This window comes from Rutidosis leptorrhynchoides, chromosome 2 (genome assembly GCF_046630445.1).
Source record: "Rutidosis leptorrhynchoides isolate AG116_Rl617_1_P2 chromosome 2, CSIRO_AGI_Rlap_v1, whole genome shotgun sequence".
Taxonomy (NCBI): Eukaryota; Viridiplantae; Streptophyta; class Magnoliopsida; order Asterales; family Asteraceae; genus Rutidosis; species Rutidosis leptorrhynchoides.
In genome coordinates, this window is record NC_092334.1 from 643,233,295 (window position 1) to 643,252,870 (window position 19,576).

The 19,576-nt window shown below is 34.9% G+C and overlaps 2 protein-coding genes across 2 annotated transcripts; one reads left to right on the forward strand and one right to left on the reverse strand.

The window, feature by feature from the left end:
• Positions 1-8,442: 8,442 nt before the first annotated feature.
• Positions 8,443-10,328, forward strand: LOC139893734 (probable peroxygenase 3). Its single transcript, XM_071876909.1, has 6 exons — positions 8,443-8,548; positions 8,964-9,113; positions 9,212-9,297; positions 9,396-9,490; positions 9,593-9,718; positions 10,015-10,328. The coding sequence occupies exons 1-6, from the start codon at positions 8,443-8,445 to the stop codon at positions 10,169-10,171; spliced, it is 720 nt and encodes a 239-aa protein (XP_071733010.1). The 3' UTR covers positions 10,172-10,328.
• A 783-nt stretch (positions 10,329-11,111) lies between these two features.
• Positions 11,112-13,411, reverse strand: LOC139893735 (late embryogenesis abundant protein D-34-like). Its single transcript, XM_071876910.1, has 2 exons — positions 13,104-13,411; positions 11,112-11,677 (listed from the first exon to the last, which is right to left on the reverse strand). The coding sequence occupies exons 1-2, from the start codon at positions 13,398-13,400 to the stop codon at positions 11,216-11,218; spliced, it is 759 nt and encodes a 252-aa protein (XP_071733011.1). The 5' UTR covers positions 13,401-13,411; the 3' UTR covers positions 11,112-11,215.
• Positions 13,412-19,576: the final 6,165 nt, after the last annotated feature.

The window sequence follows — 19,576 nt, forward strand, 5'->3', positions numbered from 1 at the left end:
TTAAGCGTGCTCAGGCGAGAGCACTACCAGGATGGGTGACCTCCTGGGAAAGTGCTCGTCGTGTTTGGTCGTCAAGAAAAATCCGTGCGCCTACGGGCAAAGCGGACAATATCATGCTACGGGGAACGTGTTACCTGGGATGTGACAATATTCGTCATCTACACTTACGTACCAATGTAGCAATAGCTCAGTGATACCTGATACCTTTAAAGCTGGGACCCGTCATGTGGAAGCTTTGACATAAAATATGCGCATGTTCAATCCCCACCCGCGACAGAAATTACAACCCTTGTGATAGTGGAATGATAGTTGCTCCAGTCACATGTGTGGGGACCCGTCGAAGGTACTTTTTCGGCATCTGGATTTTTCAGGTTGGGTCTGGGGAGTTTGCAAAAAAAAAAAAGATACAGGGTCAGAGTGTTCCTCTCAAACGTACACCTTTTGGCACACTTATAAAACAAGTTCTAGTGTTTTCTAGAAAATGTACTATAAGACAAAACCATGCTACTATGCAAGTATAAGAAAAAGAAATTGAATGTCGTATAACGTGGTTGTGCATTTAAAAGAAAGTCATTGGTGTATTACTCTATCCACATTCTACAAAAATTTCGGTCCAGTTTTGTAAAATGTTGTTTGTTTTTCAGTCTGCAGATCTTATTAAGTCTTATATTTGCGCTTTTGCAGACATATTTACTGTAAATTCTTTATTTTTCTGAAGATGTAAGATAATATAATGTCTTATTTAGTGTGCAAACTCGCAGACTTAGAAATATAGTTTTAAGTGCCGCAAACATAATAAAGTTATTTGCAGACATAAAACAATCAATTTTCATAAAAACGATCAATTTTCACTATTTATCATCCGTACGTACATTATCTACGAACATGGTGTTGGAAGCTTCGACGAGCCCAACACACCCACTATAGAGGACCTAGGTTATACTCACTCACTAGACCAACACTTTGACGTTGGTTAGCCTTTAATTTTATGAATCCTTAGTGCACAATAGTATTTAGGCGACAGTGTCGACCATATATCATTCAGGCGGTATAACCGACCATGTATCACTTAGGCGGCAGAGCCGACCATATAATAAAAATAACACAAGTGCACTAAGAACTCAAACACGAACTAAGGCTTAACCGGGAAACTTAACAAAGAACACTTTTATTAATATAAAGAAACAATTACAATATTATGGACTCAACTCACACTCTTACTTTTTCACAACTTCTACTTCTAACTTTTCTTCACTTCTTACTTCTTCTCTACTTCACACTTCACTTACTCACACTTCACACATTACACAAATGAAACACCCACCTATATTTATACTACTCCATGGAACATTCTAGAAACTAGATATTTCCATGGATAAATATCTAGATATTTCTCACCTACAAATATCTATATTATCTAGATTTTTCTACATATAAATATCTAGATATTTCTTTTACATATTAATATCTAGATATTTTCTTATACATATTAATATCTAGATATTTTTCCATACATATTTACAAATTCCATATTATTCCAAATTTGCATTGTATTTTAACACTCCCCCTCAATGCAAATTTTCTTCCAACGATGACTTGCAGACCATTCCAAGTGCTTCTCTGAATTTTGTAAACTTTGGTTTACTTAGGCTCTTGGTGAATATATCTGCAACTTGTTCATCTGTCTTTGTTGGCACCATCTTGATCTCGCCTTCAAGGACCTTCTCGCGAACATAATGATAGTGCACTTCTATATGTTTTGTTCTTGCATGAAAGACTGGATTCTCTGCTAGACGAATAGCTGATAGGTTATCGCAGAAAAGCTTTACTTGATAATCTGTTGATTGATGAAGATATTCCATTAGCTGCTTCAACCAAGTAATTTCTTGTGTTGCTGATGCTGCCGATCGATATTCTGCTTCGGTGCTTGATAAGGATACAGTTGGTTGTCTCTTGCTGCACCATGATATTACTCCCGATCCAAGACTAAACATGTATCCAGTTGTTGATCGTCGTGTATCATAGTCTCCAGCATAATCGTCGTCACAATATCCAGTCACGTGATATTCTTTTGTTCTCTTGTATAAAATACCAAAGTTAATAGTGCCTTTAACATACCTTAAGATGCGTCGTACAACATCAAGGTGAGGCTTCTTCGGATTGCTCATGTATCGACTAACCACTCCAACTGCATAAGATATGTCTGGCCGGCTTAGTGTGAGATAAATAAGACTTCCGACCATCTTTCGATACATGGTAACATCTTGAAGACTTTTTCCTTCATCTGCTCGTAGTTTTGTATTCGGATCCATCGGAGTTGAGATAGGTTCGCAATTAAGCATTCCATACTTTTGTAAAAGATCTCGCGCATATTTCTGTTGTCCCAGAAATAATCCTTCTCTTTGCTGCTCTATTTCGAGTCCAAGAAAATGTTTGAGTTCTCCAAGCTCCTTGATATGAAATCTGATAGAAGGATTCTCCCTTGTTCTTTGAATATCCTCATAATGATCTCCTGTGATAATTAATTCATCCACATATACTAGCACTATGGTTAGTTTTCCTTGATCTTGTTTCACAAATAAACTAGAATCTGAAGGAGCAACTGTGAAACCACTTTGTACCAAGAACTCGCCAATCTTCCCGTACCAAGCTCTTGGAGCCTGCTTCAAGCCATATAGTGCTTTCTTTAATTTGCAGACATGGTCAGGATGGGACTTGTTCTCAAAGCCTCTTGGTTGCTCCATATAAATTTCTTTGTCAAGTTCTCCATGTAAGAAAGCGTTCTTGACATCCATCTGCCACAGCTTCCAAGATTTGCTAGCGGCTAATGCTAGTAGAGCTCGAATTGTTGTGATCTTCGCTACTGGACTAAATGTTTCTTCATAATCCAGCCCATATTGTTGAGAAAAACCTCTAGCAACAAGTAGAGCTTTATATCTTTCAATGGAGCCATCTGATCGAGTCTTCACCTTGTAAACCCATTTACAAGATATTGGTTTTACATCTTTTGGCTTTGGAACTAAACTCCATGTCTGGTTTTCTTTTAGTGCATTAATTTCTTCTTCCATCGCTTTCTGCCATTCTTGACTTTGTGCTGCTTCTTCATAAGTGGAAGGCTCAATACGTATTGATTCATCCACATGAGCAGCATTGGCATACCTCGAATTAGGTTGCCTCGGCCTTGTTGATCTCCGTAACTCTTGCACATGCTCCTCGGCATCCATTTGGCTTGGACGAACCTCTTCGGTTGTAGATTGATGTACCCCAGTTTTCCATGGACTCGTTTCCTTAGAGTACGATCCATCTCCTTCTTTAATTGGATCCGATATGTGCTCTTTAAGTTCTTCTTTCTCTTTTGGAACTTCTTCTAATCCATGAGATTCTGGAAGCTCTATCTTTTGAGGTGACCACCATGAAGAAGCTTCATCAAATACCACATTTCTTGAAGTATGACACTTTTCAGTATTTGGATCACAACATCTCCATCCTTTTCTTGATTCATCATAACCGACAAAAATGCACCGAATTGCCTTCTTATCAAATTTGCTTCGTAGATGATCTGGTACGAAGACGTAACATACACATTCAAAAACCTTGAGATTTTTGACGGTTGGCTTGATCTTCCATAATTTTTCATAAGGTGAAATATACCCCAACTTTGTTTGTGGGAGTCTGTTAATCACGTACGATGCCGTCCTCATACATTCGGCCCAAAATTTTCCTGGTACATTCTTACCATGAAGCATACTTCGACAGGTTTCAGCAAGATGACGATTCTTACGTTCTGCCACTCCATTCTGTTGTGGAGTATTAGGGCAAGTTAATTGCCTTTTGATCTTGTGCTTCTTAAGATATATATTGAACTCGGTTGATAAATATTCTCCTCCATTATCTGTGCGTAAGCATCGAATCTTAGTATTGAGCTCACTTTCTACCTTGTTCTTGAACTCTTTAAACTTCAGAAAAGTCTCCGACTTCTCTTTCATGAAGTAAACCCACACATATCTTGAGAAGTCATCAATGAATGTCACCATATATTTCATACCTCCAAGTGATGTTTGTTTCACTGGGCCGAAAACATCTGAGTGTATGAGCTCTAGTGGTGTCTTGGACTGATGCACTGACTCCTTGAATGGCAATTGGTGAGCTTTGCCAAATTGACATCCAGCACATATTGTAACTGTTCGGATATCAATTTGAGGAAGCCCATTTACTATGCGTTTCACCATCATCTCCTTTAACTTATTGTAGCCCACATGCCCAAGACGTTCATGCCACAGATCAGCCGTCTCATTCTTTCAAGTCTTATCCACGTAAGCTGTTTCGGCATATAATACATAGACCGATTCTATTCTTCTTCCATGCATAACTGGATTGCCAACCACCTTTACTCTCTTGAATACGGACACATCTTCTGGTCCAAAGAGCACATAATTCCCTTCTGCTGTCAACTGTGGTACTGACAGTAAATTCTTCTTTAGGCCAGGGACAAGACACACCTTCTCTAGTTGAAGCTTATGAGATCCACCTTCACTTGGAATTATTGTCTTTCCAATGTGAGAAATTGACAACCTTGAATTGTCGACTGTCAACACGACTCTCTTTCCTTTGTAATCCTCTATTTCTTGCAGCTTCGTCCCATCATTGGTCATATGATTTGAGCACCCAGAATCGATGATCCAATCATCTTTGTAGTTTATTTTTGACTTTAAAGTTGTTGTAAGAGCTTGATCTTCTATGTCAGCTTCAACAGAGAGTCCAGCTTCTGCATCCCATGTTTCCTCATTAATGGTTGCTTCGAAAGTGACCTCTTTCTTCTCATCTCTTGCGGCGGCCACATTTCCTTCAAAAGTTCGCCTTCTGGGGAATCTACATTATCGAGCAAAATGACCCTTCTTGCCACAATTGAAGCATTCACCATTCTTTCTCTTATCATTTTCCCCGTATTGTTGGCGATGATCTCTTCTTCCTTGTTGAGCTCCCCCTGAAGCATTGCGTTTTGGTTTTAGATGACTTTTGCCTCCATATGCATGTCTTTCTTTCGTCACTTCTTGTCTTCGAGACATAGTTTTCTTCTTATTGGTGAAGAGTGCTTCTTCTTCGCCTTTTATGCTCACTTCGTTCATCTGCTTGGCTAATGCCTCTTGGTTAGCCAATAAATTCTCCAGCTCTATTAATGATGGTTGAGTAGGCCATCCTCTCACAGCGGCTATAAATCCATTATATTCGGATCTTAGGCCGTGGATGATAATTCTCTTCATCCTTGCTTCACTCACTTTCTCTTCAGGAGCAAGTTGAGATATCTCACGGCAGATAGATTTCACCTTGGTGAAATACTGAGAAATAGACAGACTTCCTTGTGAGATACCCGCGAGCTCATTTTCCAAGAGCTGGAGGCGTGCTTCATTCTTCTTTGAAAATAATTTTTCAAAAGTTTCCCAAGCTGCCTTTGGTGTTTTCTCGTCACGGATGTGCTCCAATAGATCCTCCTCGATTGTAGTCTTCAATATAAATAAAGCCTTCCCGGCCTTGATGTTCCATTTTCTAAAGGCTTCGGCATTTTCTTTCGGTGGAGGCGTTGTGTCACTGCCAGCAACTATTTCCCATAAATCATGTCCTTGTAGGTAGGATTCTATGCAAGTCCACCAATAACCATAGTTGTGGTTATTGAGACTCTTGATTCCACTGCTCGTACTTGCAAGATCTGCCATCATGACGTTCAACGTTCAATAAGCTTGGTCCCTGACCGATGAGCTTTCACAGTTCCTAACTGTGCTCCGACAGAATCTCCCTTAGAGCCTTGGTGAAAACAAGTCGATGTAAACGTCCAACGTTTACCGATGAGTACCTCCACTAGCAATGGTCCCGAACGACCCGCTCTGATACCAATTGTTGGAAGCTTCGACGAGCCCAACACACCCACTATAGAGGACCTAGGTTATACTCACTCACTAGACCAACACTTTGACGTTGGTTAGCCTTTAATTTTATGAATCCTTAGTGCACAATAGTATTTAGGCGACAGTGTCGACCATATATCATTCAGGCGGTATAACCGACCATGTATCACTTAGGCGGCAGAGCCGACCATATAATAAAAATAACACAAGTGCACTAAGAACTCAAACACGAACTAAGGCTTAACCGGGAAACTTAACAAAGAACACTTTTATTAATATAAAGAAACAATTACAATATTATGGACTCAACTCACACTCTTACTTTTTCACAACTTCTACTTCTAACTTTTCTTCACTTCTTACTTCTTCTCTACTTCACACTTCACTTACTCACACTTCACACATTACACAAATGAAACACCCACCTATATTTATACTACTCCATGGAACATTCTAGAAACTAGATATTTCCATGGATAAATATCTAGATATTTCTCACCTACAAATATCTATATTATCTAGATTTTTCTACATATAAATATCTAGATATTTCTTTTACATATTAATATCTAGATATTTTCTTATACATATTAATATCTAGATATTTTTCCATACATATTTACAAATTCCATATTATTCCAAATTTGCATTGTATTTTAACACATGGTACCCGATCTTTTGACAAAAAATCTTAAAAAAACGGACATAATCGTCAGTTAGGTTTCGGGTTCTTTCCTCATATGTTGTTATTGTATACTAGACTAGAAACATATACTAAGGTTAGTTTAAGTCAGATATCACACTTTGATTCGTCTGTAAATTCACCCTCAAAGAAAGTTAACACATGTCAGATTTTTGAATGAGTAAGCTTCCTACTGCAATGGATAGGTGCCACGTGTATACCTACTTCAACATCCAAAACTTATGCGATTCTTATCTAATTTCTACTTTTTCTAATTAAGTTATATATAGTGCTTTGTAACCTGTTTATCCTCATAGACTAGAAATAGAAAAGGTGGAAATTAGTAGTTATATGTAGTACAATCAAAGAAAGCCAAAGGTACTAGCATTGTAAGCACGAGATGAACTTTGATTCAAACACAAAGATGTCTTGTAAGTTTTTATTGTATATATTCGTATAAATCTAAGATACGTGTCAGTATATATACATGTTCATGAATATATACGAAATATACATCCTTCGTGTCATTGCATATCATTTTGTTATAGTATTTGTAGTATCTTAAACACCGAGAGTATCATTGTGGGGTAATTTACACACAATTTTTTTCAACCAGCAAAATGTGTATATTTTTATCAAAATACACGATCTTAATTATTCAACAATTAATAACTCTTGGTTAATAATCAAAGGGCAATTGATTTGGCAATATTGAAATGCTCCACTGATCGATATTGAGGTCATGCATTCAAGTTATGTAATGGGCGTATATATTTCGTATACAAATTGTGTTGGGCGTGCGTTTGACTTAGAAAAAAACTCTACTGAGGTGTTGTCTAAGGCTAGGGTATGTTTATTTGATTGTCACTTCATCATATTTAATCCTCTAAAATCTAAATGGATACATATATGACCTTTAAATTATGGTATATTTCGCAAAACTAACCGGTAACCAGTAGTTTTTTATATGTATTTAGTTGTTTGATAGATAGCTGAAACTCTTAAAATAAAACATTTTTGTTGCATAAACATGTGTATCGGCAGGGACATGTTAGCCCTGTGTTAGCCCTCTTAAAATAAAACATAGAACGACAAAAAGCTAAACGCTAGTTCTATTAACTTTTAACTTTTAACTTTTTTCATCCCTTAAAAAACTTTAAGCTCTTGGAATCAAACAGAGCTTTTTATTTGATTAGAGTTTTTTTTTTTTTAAAAAAAAAAAAAAAATTGTTGAAAAACATGACCTATAAAGATAGTAGTCAAGATAGTCTATTAATTGAGGTTCTAATATATTCAGTAGACTAATGTAGTTTGAACGCGGAAAATTTTACATGTATACATTTACATGACCAATAACCGACAACTTTTTCCTTAAAAACTTCAATTTTGAAAAACATATTCTTTACGAGCATAAGTTAAAAACAAACGTCCCTTATAGACAATTCTGAAAGTAGTATAACTTTTATTAAGAATTTGATACTTTGCCTTAACCTTATTGTTATATACTTTCATGTCACTTGAGAAAAACCGTTGGAATTGGATTAAAATAAATCACCGTAGAATTAATGTAGTGTTGTTCCATGTTAATATGCTAAGTATAATCAGAACGCCATAAGAATAGGATAATAAAAGGGCCTACCATAACCATTTGAAATCTTCAAATCTCTTGATCGGATCATTCGACTTTTTAGCAAACATTTTCTCCCACATAGTCATAACACATAACCATACAAAAATAATTAGTTTACCTTACTAATGTAGTGAGATTTAATAGCATTTTAACCACTAAAATTAAACTCTGCACTAATAATAGATCAAAGGGTAAAAAGTAAAACTTGTTAAGTTAATAGATTTCTGGCTATGGCAGATAAGGCTTCTGATGCAATGTTGACGGTAGCCGATAAGGCTCCTGTTACTTCTGAGAGAAGGCTTCGATCAGACCTCGATGACAAGCTCCCTAAACCATGTAATGATATCTTCGTATATTAATTTGTTCTATTCATATATTATTAATTTGTTGTATTCAGATATTAATGGAGAAGGTTGGGGTCTTAATACCGTGTCTTCTAGGTTTTAAATCTCACTAGCAACATATATATATCTTGAGGTGGTCAGAAAAACAAAATCAAACGGTCACGGCATAACCCGATTAAGTTTCGTATATTTGAGTAAAAATACTCTTTTTTCCCGGGTAGCCTAAACATAGAAACTTTATCTGTTTACCGTACCCGTTTTTACATGTTAATATTGAAAACGCTTTAGAACAATAATATTCAATTTTGAAAAGGTTTTGGGATGTAATTTTTGGTTAAAGTTATTTAATCTTGAAATTATTTATGGGTGTGATGTTTTCTTTACATGTAAGTTTGGTAATTTTTTAGACATGGCGCGAGCTGTGACTGCACCTGATGTCAATAATCCTAATGGAACATTGGGACACAAGCATCACAATATGTCAGTTATGCAACAACACGTAGCGTTTTTTGATCAAGACGACAACGGAATTATCTTCCCTTGGGAGACTTATAAAGGCAAGTTGATTGTACGCTGTGTTCTTAATATCCCCATGCTTTATAGTCTTATTTAAGCCATTGAAATGATACACGAATACACGTTTTAATTTATACAGGTTTTCGTGACCTTGGATTCAGTGTGGTTGCTTCATTTTTCTTCATGATACTTGTCCATGGAGCTATGAGTTATGTCACTTTGCCTGTAAGTTGCTACTCAAATAAGTGCAATTTCACTTTTGATCAAGTTGAAGATTTTTGCGTATATTTTGCTAATGTATCGCTCGATTGATAATGTGGTAGACTTGGTTGCCATCGCCTTTTTTCCCGATTTACATAGAAAACATACACAGGGCGAAACATGGAAGTGATTCCAACACTTACGATACCGAAGGGAGGTGAGAATGCTCATTTTATATGCTTGTTACGATTCTCATAAATATTTCGTTGTTGAGAAGTTATTAATGTTTCGTATGCTTCATGAATCTTTTTTATTGTAGATTTATTCCCGCGAACCTTGAGAATATTTTTAGTAAATATGCTCGAACAGTGCCTGATAAGCTTACGTTTAAAGAGCTGTGGCATATGACTGATGCTACTCGTAACGCCATGGATTTCTTTGGCTGGTACTTCTTTTCTCTTATGAATCGTAGACGTAAATGGTTACCTTTGAAACTACGAGTTCTAATTTCCTCTTATTTTACTCACCGTTTATTCAATGACAATGAAAAATCGACCATTATTTTTGATATATCCACTACAAACATGCATTAACAAATTGTACGGTATAAATTGTTTTCTCATATTTATAGTGGATCGGATATATCAAAATTGATGATGAAAATAAATTAAGGTGCGACACCACACCAAAGGACGAGTATGATATTAATATTAACATGTATCATGCATGATGTGCTTATAGGACTGCAAGCAAGTTGGAATGGGGAGTTCTTTACGTGCTAGCGAAGGACTCTGACGGTTTCCTATCAAAAGAATCGGTTAGGCGTTGCTTCGATGGAAGTTTGTTCGAGTATATCGCAAAGATGCAAAAGGGAGATCTAAGCAAGAAGATGGGATGATTGTTCTTGTTATATGGGCAATCAGCTAAGCTGTAGCAGTTATATATAGATATATGTTCTAAATGATATTTTGAACTAGTTACATAGCTGTATGCTCTTTCCATGTTATTGCATTAAGTTTATTCTCTATGATTTTAGTGACGACTAGTATTTGTACTCACTTGAACAAATTCATGACTGCCACTTCTTAAATACATAAGAACAGCTAACTATGATATCAGGGTTTTCATATGTTGATGTCTATTAATTATGAGTAAAACACTAGAATAGAAAGCTAATATTATGTGGCATCCATACAAATATTAAAGTACATTTTGGTTTTAAAAAATACAGAAAATTATATGGACGGTGTATGCGGTTTGTATAATGGTCCATGTGTTTATGACTATTTGACGTGATTGGTCGTCGTGTATTTTAGACTTTCAGTTGCTACGCGGATAGTCCGTGTCACCAAGCCTTTTATATTTTCGCTAAATAACTCTCTGGTTTGGTAAATATAATACGGAGCAAGTATTTATTAGCTAAAGTTGAAGGTATTTGAGAACCAAATTAAGTTTGGATTTAATGAAATCCACTATTTAATGAAATGCATGTTGAAGATGTTGATGTAATTCAAAAACATTTTTGCTGTATATTTTTTTTAAGTGATTACCAATTACCAGTGAATCTAAATATTATCTCAGTTTTACATCTCTCAATCATGATTTCTTATAGTCTCTGGCTTCTAATACCCCTTTTATATCCAGTTTTGCATTCTGGGTTTGGTTGTGTAAAATATTGTCAAAAGTAATGTCTACAATTTTGTACCTCGATGAAATAAATTCTTAATTATTTTAGGTACGTCACAAATAAATTTGAACAGATAAGACATCAAGACTGATATGAAGATTATCAATCCCCGGCCAAATGATACTGGAGCAATTTAAAAAGAAACCAACTATATTTACTTTCAAACATGTATACAAAAAGATAAAACAGTTTATTAGCAACATTGCATTTCTTCATGAACCAGCTACCTTATACAACCATAATCAAGTTTCTAACCTAACTCACAAGCCCTCTCTCATTCAAATTAGCAGCAGCCGCAACAGACGCAGCCACACCAGCAGGATGAGCCATCGAATTCGGATTATTCCTTTTCTCTGCGCTAAACACGCCCTCAGCATCTTCTCTCGTAGCCACTTTATCCGCAGGTAGTTTCACCGTTGCATCCGTAAGAACTTCATTAAGCTTAACCTTATCTTCTTCTCGTGTAGACGTATTTAATGTTGCAGCTGATTGAGCTTGAGCCGCCAGTCCACCAGGGATCGTTACCTTACTGCCTGTAGCCCTAACCTCTGCCGCTTGTATTGCCGCTGCATCGCTCTGTTCTACGGGCTTGTTTCCGGCGGTCCTTGCAGTAGCTTCGAGTGCTTCTCCTATTGTTATGCCGCCTTGTTGGTGCACATCTCCAACACCTCCGGTTTGTTGAAGTACGGGTGTCGCCTCCACATGACGCCCTACCACCTGTTCAAGAATGAGCTTAATTATATACGTTATCAGAAAGACATATTATACGAGATAACTAGCAATGTACTTATACTTTTGTTAACTTTTAATGCTTGAAATCGGCAAGTAAAATAAAAAACACATAATGCATACTAGTTATAGAAATGAGAACATGTTCACCAACTTTCAGAGGAAAACAGTTGGTTTCTACTGGGATGATGACATAAAGTTCAGTTAAGAGCACCGTCCCCGTCCCACAGAGGTTAGGCCCGAGTCCAATCGGTAACCTAACATGTCTAATACTCGAATACTTCCGGTTTTTCGTGGACTAGCCGTTCAGATGGGTTGACCATTCAGTAATGGGTTGGGGCATCTCAATCAATCAAAAATCTGCATTTTCTATTCAATTTTAATTTGGTGACAAAAGATAACAATATGTCACCAAATCTCGGCGTTCAATTTTGGTGATTGTTATTGGTGTACCGAAACCATCCTAAAATAACCTAATAATTGAAGTCTTGATATCACCTCAACATATTTTGGGTGACCATGAAAAAGGGCAGGGCACATTTACCGCTCCAGATAAGCTAGTTAGGACATATACATTTAGCCTCCCCACGAGGTCTCAAGTTCAATTATCACTAGCCACATATCATCTTTATGTGGTCAGGAAAATTGATCAAAAATATGGCACGGATAACTCAATTAGTCGACGTACGTCTTAGTAAAAAAAATAGTTTCCTCCTAATAGGGAGGCCCGGAGGGGAATAGATCGACCGCTCGGGTCCCAATTTCTTTTATATAGAGATAAAATCGGAGATTTGAGAAACATAAAAACTAGAAAAACACGACTGAAAAAGCGAAGCATAATCGGCCAAAAACAACAATCAAAAGTCTCGAAAAAAAGAAAGAAATTAAAGTCCCCTAGCATTTAGCAAAACCCTATAATTCTAGCAAAACCCTAGCAAGACCCAAAGAGCAATTTTTTAAAAAATGTTTATATTATTCATTACACGGCCTAAGACCTAAGCGACTTTTTTAAATAGCATATATTATTCGTTAAGGTGAATTGGTCAAATGGCTTTTTTTACCTCGTTCTAGATATTTAATTTATCTGGACTAGCCATAACCATTAAAATAGGAAAACTAGTCCATTTTTGTTGTTATACCGGAAACTAAACATATTAACCCGAATGCTATTGTCAATGTAGGTACATGACATGTCTAGTTCTGATTTTCTCAAACTATATCTGGACCCACCCACAAAATGTAATCTAGTCCAGCAAGTTTTGTGGAAAATGCAGCTCAAACAACAAAAAAATTGATTTTATAAAATAAATTTGTCCCTAATTAAACAGTATTCACAAATCATCTTAGGTTTAAGTACATGTAATTAGGCACTTAAAAAAAAAATCCCAAATATTTATACAAAAGAGAAAGAGACCTGGCCATCAATTGTTTCGGTGACAACACGTGTACCAGGAAGCTCAGTAGCGGTAACACTGACACCGTCACAAGTAGTCAACTCCTCATGGTTGACCAAACCGGCTCGTTCATTCACAGTAGCCGCCGCCTGCATGGCTGCAGCCGTACCACCCTTTTGAGTTTGTCCAAACACTGAAGACTCAGCTGCTTGCATCATGGCAGCATCTTGTGGACCCACCGGTTTATCAGCTAACTCACCCGAAATAACCGGAAACACGTCACTATATTTCATTGCTGGCTGTTGTTCTCGACTCATTTGGATATAGATCAAGTTTATTTGTCGGTGTAGGTTGTTGTGATGATGGCTTAAATATGTTGATGTGAGAATTAAGATTAGGTACACGTGTAACGTGATGGGAAGATTTGGGATTAATTAGGAGACACGTGGAGAGAGAAGAAATAAACGTGGCAGAAGATAAATAAATAAATAAATTATTAAATTAAATACGGAGTATAAAAAATATGGTGAAAAACGAAGACCTGAGTGTTTTGTTTTTAGCACAGGTGGCTTATTCTTCCCGTCAGAATTTCAAATGGACGGTTTGTTACGTAACTACATTTAGGGTACAGAATTTCATATGGACGGAGTGTACTGTTACTACTTACGTAACTACATTTACTTATTCTTTAATTTATTAAAAAAATTACAAAAAACATTATAAATTTATTTACTATATATTTATCGTAATCAAAAGTGTTAATTGACAAATTGTGTGTCGATCAACAACAATTTTCATATGTTTTTCATGTATATCATAGTTTGTTACATAGTGATGCGGTATCGGGGTAGCGTATAAAAAACTCAACGAATAAGGCTATTTTTTAAAATCCAATCACCATAAACGTGAATAAGAGGTAAAGGACCAATTTTATATTTTACTACCGAATAGCGAGCATTAACATTTTGACATACATGCAGCGGTACAAAAATTGATAATTTTCGATAAACTGAATGTTTTCCGATAAACTTATTGGCATTATTTCATTTATTAACTTTTACTTTCATTGGTGGGTTCAATTTTTCTTGTTAACCTAGTAGAAAAAGGTCACAAACGTAAGATTTGGATTAAAGATTGAGCTAGAATGTAAATAATAAAGATCTGGAAGGGAATTTAGAATCTATGATCGATTTTTACTATCGATTTAGAATCCATAGTGTTCGTCATAGGTTTTCATGATTTTCTTTTGTCAGGTTTAAATTTACGAGGAAATTTGAACACTACGAAATTGTCTTCCAAAACTTTAGGTTATTCAGTTCGAACATTCATTCATTTGCAAATTGCTAATAGCAACGAACAAACGGAGAATGAAATCATGGATTTCGTTATTTCTCCTTCGTCAAACATTTCCAATTAAAAAAAGACATTTCCTCTGCTTCATCCTTAGTTTCTCGGCTCATGCAACCGTTCAATTACCAGTAAACAAATGTATTATTTTTATACATTTATTAATAGATGCATTGTTAATGTTCAAATATCATAGTGATAAATTCAGGCGATTTTTTGTCAGGTTAGCGTCACAAATGGAACCTACTGGATAAATAAATAAAGTAAATGTTAATAAAGGTAGTGACAAGGATAAGTTGACGGAAAAGTTTGGTTGGAATTTCTCCGGAATTTTGGAGAAGATAATAACATGGCAGCCACCTCATCAGATTTGATGAGGTGGCATCTATGAGGATGCATACGTAGCTACATATTACCTCGATTGCAATTTTTTTAAATTTGAATCCTATATAAGCGTCGAATCGAAATTAGACTCTTTGGCGGGCAATGGTAAAAGTAATATTCTCTTTATTGAGAAATTTGATCTCCTACGTTACCTTTTTGGGCTATTTGCCCTTATTTATATTAGGAGTATAAATCAAAAAGCTTATTTTTCAAACAAATTATAACAATAGGTCTATAAAACAAATGTCAAAATACCCTCACAAGTCATAAGGTTGACTTGCGACCTTGCGACCTTGCGACTTGTGATTTATCGGTCATGATCGAGAAATTCGCATTCGCGAACAAAAGTTTACGGTCAAGGCTGGAAAAATCACTAGTCACAAGGTTATGACTTGCGACCTTGCGACTTGTGAACCTAAGAATATTTGTAAACGTGTAACATAACATTTTACATTTTACATTTTACATACACATTATAAAGTTAAACAAATACTCCCTCCATCTAAATCTATTGTCTCCAGACAAAAGATACACAATTTAAGAAAAAATACATGTCGCATGTATATTTTTGCAAACTTTTTAGTCTCATCCCTTACTTTTTACGTATCTTTTTTGTCTTACATGAATAAAATATGAGCACAAGAGATTTTTTATCACATTATTCTTTTATCTATTTGAAACTTGACAATTAATTTACTATATTCTAAAACGCAATACTGGACAATAGATTTGAGACGGAAGTAATAACAATGTTATCAATTATAAATTATAATAAAATTTAACAAATCAATTATCTACAATGTAGACAGTCAATTATGCCCCATAAAGTATAAAGGAAGCCGATCATCCATTACTTATAAATTAGTTATTCTTAATCTCCGTAGAAATTGTGACCAAATTATATTATCTATGCTATTCATATTAAAGGATTCTTCTTGATATTTATTTATTTTAACCTCTAAAGACGATTCTTATTCAAATGAAATCTCTCTTACACTAATAAGAAAGTGTTAATTGAGTGATACCTCCACTCCAAATCACATCCTAGCCATCCATCAAAAACCATCCTTAAATCCCATCCATCCATCACCCCTCATCTTTAAAATCACGTGATAAGTCTTCCTAACTCAGTTAAAATCTCATGTATACCCTTTTCCACACAAAATAATATGGAACAATTAGGGGAAATAGGGGTCGACGAAATTCAAATCAACAAATATTCATAATAATCGCTACAGATGCAATCAGAATTCGTATCTGGCACCAACCATCCATGTTAGGGCTCTGATCGTTTATTCGTGTTCGACACCAATGTGTCAGAATTCGTATCCGACACAAATATGCATAAACTCTACAGATGCAATTAGGGCTCTGATCATTGATTCGATAAACCCTAGATCGCCGTTAAATTGGTCTTTTACCATCGATGATTCTGCTACAATCTTCAAGGAAACTAATTTACACTAAATGCTTGAATAAATGAAATTGCGGTATGATTTTCATCTTCTATTAAACAATTCAGTTGCAGTCAGGTGATTAAAACGTCCTTTTTATTTGTATTTCTACTTTTCTATGAATTTTTTTCAATGTGTTGATGTTGAGTACAATGTTGTTGTTCAATATTTAAAAAAGAATAACCAAGAATAACTAATAAATATTAATTGTAACATCTTGTTTTTCAGTTACACGTTATTTCGAACGCCATTCCAAATATGAGGCATGTAAGCGTATATTTGGATCCCAAATAAAGTTGGATTTGATATTCTAAAACCTTACCATTAGAAATGAAATCTCATTACGTTTCCAACGATATTTGATCCATCGAAAACGGAGTTACGGTTTGAAAGTTACGACCAAAACAAGTTCAAAAAACTGAGTCAGTTAATCTGGACGCCGTCCAAGCTTTTTGGACGCCGTCTAAAAGGCCTGACGGGCCATGTAGTGACCCGAACTTTTCCATGTTTATATATATATTAAATGAAATTGTTATTTACATGATTAAGTGTTTCCAACATGTTAAGCAATCAAACTTGTTAAGACTTGATTAATTGAAATAGGTTTCATATAGACAATTGACCACCCAAGTTGACCGGTGATTCACGAACGTTAAAACTTGTAAAAACTATATGATAACATATATATGGATATATATATATAGTTAACATGATATTATGATAAGTAAATATATCATTAAGTATATTAACAATGAACTACATATGTAAAAACAAAACTACTAACTTAATGATTTTGAAACGAGACATATATGTAACGATTATCGTTATAACGACATTTAATGTATATATATCATATTAAGAGATGTTTATACATCATAATATCATGATAATATAATAATTTAAAATCTCATTTGATATTATAAATATTGGGTTAACAACACTTAACAAGATCGTTAACCTAAAGGTTTCAAAACAACACTTACATGTAACGACTAACGATGACTTAACGACTCAGTTAAAATGTATATACATGTAGTGTTTTAATATGTATTCATACACTTTTGAAAGACTTCAAGACACTTATCAAAATACTTCTACTTAACAAAAATGCTTACAATTACATCCTCGTTCAGTTTCATCAACAATTCTACTCGTATGCACCCGTATTCGTACTCGTACAATACACAGCTTTTAGATGTATGTACTATTGGTATATACACTCCAATGATCAGCTCTTAGCAGCCCATGTGAGTTACCTAACACATGTGGGAACCATCATTTGGCAACTAGCATGAAATATCTCATAAAATTACAAAAATATGAGTAATCATTCATGACTTATTTACATGAAAACAAAATTACATATCCTTTATATCTAATCCATACACCAACGACCAAAAACACCTACAAACACTTTCATTCTTAAATTTTCTTCATCTAATTGATCTCTCTCAAGTTCTATCTTCAAGTTCTAAGTGTTCTTCATAAATTCCAAAAGTTCTAGTTTCATAAAATCAAGAATACTTCTAAGATTGCAAGTTTACTTCCAAGTTTTCTAAATCCATTCCAAGTAATCATCCAAGATCAAGAAACCTTTGTTACTTACAGTAGGTTATCTTTCTAATACAAGGTAATAATCATATTCAAACTTTAATTCAATTTCTATAACTATAACAATCTTATTTCGAGTGGAAATCTTACTTGAAATTGTTTTCGTGTCATGATTCTGCTTCAAGAACTTTCAAGCCATCCAAGGATCCTTTGAAGCTAGATAAATTTTTCTCATTTCCAGTAGGTTTATCCAAGGAACTTGAGGTAGTAATGATGTTCATAACATCATTCGATTCATACATATAAAGCTATCTTATTCGAAGGTTTAAACTTGTAATCAATAGAACATAGTTTAGTTAATTCTAAACTTGTTCGCAAATAAAAGTTAATCCTTCTAACTTGACTTTTAAAATCAACTAAACACATGTTCTATATCTATATGATATACTAACTTAATGATTTAAAACCTGGAAACACGAAAAACACCGTAAAACCGGATTTACGCCGTCGTAGTAACACCGCGGGCTGTTTTGGGTTAGTTAATTAAAAACTATGATAACATTTGATTTAAAAGTTGTTATTCTGGGAAAATGATTTTTATTATGAACATGAAACTATATCCAAAAATTATGGTTAAACTCAAAGTGGAAGTATGTTTTCTAAAATGGTCATCTAGACGTCGTTCTTTCGACTGAAATGACTACCTTTACAAAAACGACTTGTAACTTATTTTTCCGACTATAAACCTATACTTTTTCTATTTAGATTCATAAAATATAGTTCAATATGAAACCATAGCAATTTGATTCACTCAAAACGGATTTAAAATGAAGAAGTTATGGGTAAAACAAGATTGGATAATTTTTCTCATTTTAGCTACGTGAAAATTGGTAACAAATCTATTCCAACCATAACTTAATCAACTTTTATTGTATATTATGTAATCTTGAGATACCATAGACACGTATACAATGTTTTGACCTATCATGTCGACATATCTATATATATTTCGGAACAACCATAGACACTCTATATGTGAATGTTGGAGTTAGCTATACAGGGTTGAGGTTGATTCCAAAATATATATAGTTTGAGTTGTGATCAATACTGAGATACGTATACACTGGGTCGTGGATTGATTCAAGATAATATTTATCGATTTATTTCTGTACATCTAACTGTGGACAACTAGTTGTAGGTTACTAACGAGGACAGCTGACTTAATAAACTTAAAACATCAAAATATATTAAAAGTGTTGTAAATATATTTTGAACATACTTTGATATATATGTATATATTGTTATAGGTTCGTGAATCAACCAGTGGCCAAGTCTTACTTCCCGACGAAGTAAAAATATGTGAAAGTGAGTTATAGTCCCACTTTTAAAATCTAATATTTTTGGGATGAGAATACATGCAGGTTTTATAAATGATTTACAAAATAGACACAGGTACGTGAAACTACATTCTATGATTGAATTATCGAAATCGAATATGCCCCTTTTTATTAAGTCTGGTAATCTAAGAATTAGGGAACAGACACCCTAATTGACGCGAATTCTAAAGATAGATCTATTGGGCCTAACAAACCCCATCCAAAGTACCGGATGCTTTAGTACTTCGAAATTTATATCATATCCGAAGGGTGTCCCGGAATGATGGGGATATTCTTAAATATGCATCTTGTTAATGTCAGTTACCAGGTGTTCACCATATGAATGATTTTTATCTCTATGTATGGGATGTGTATTGAAAT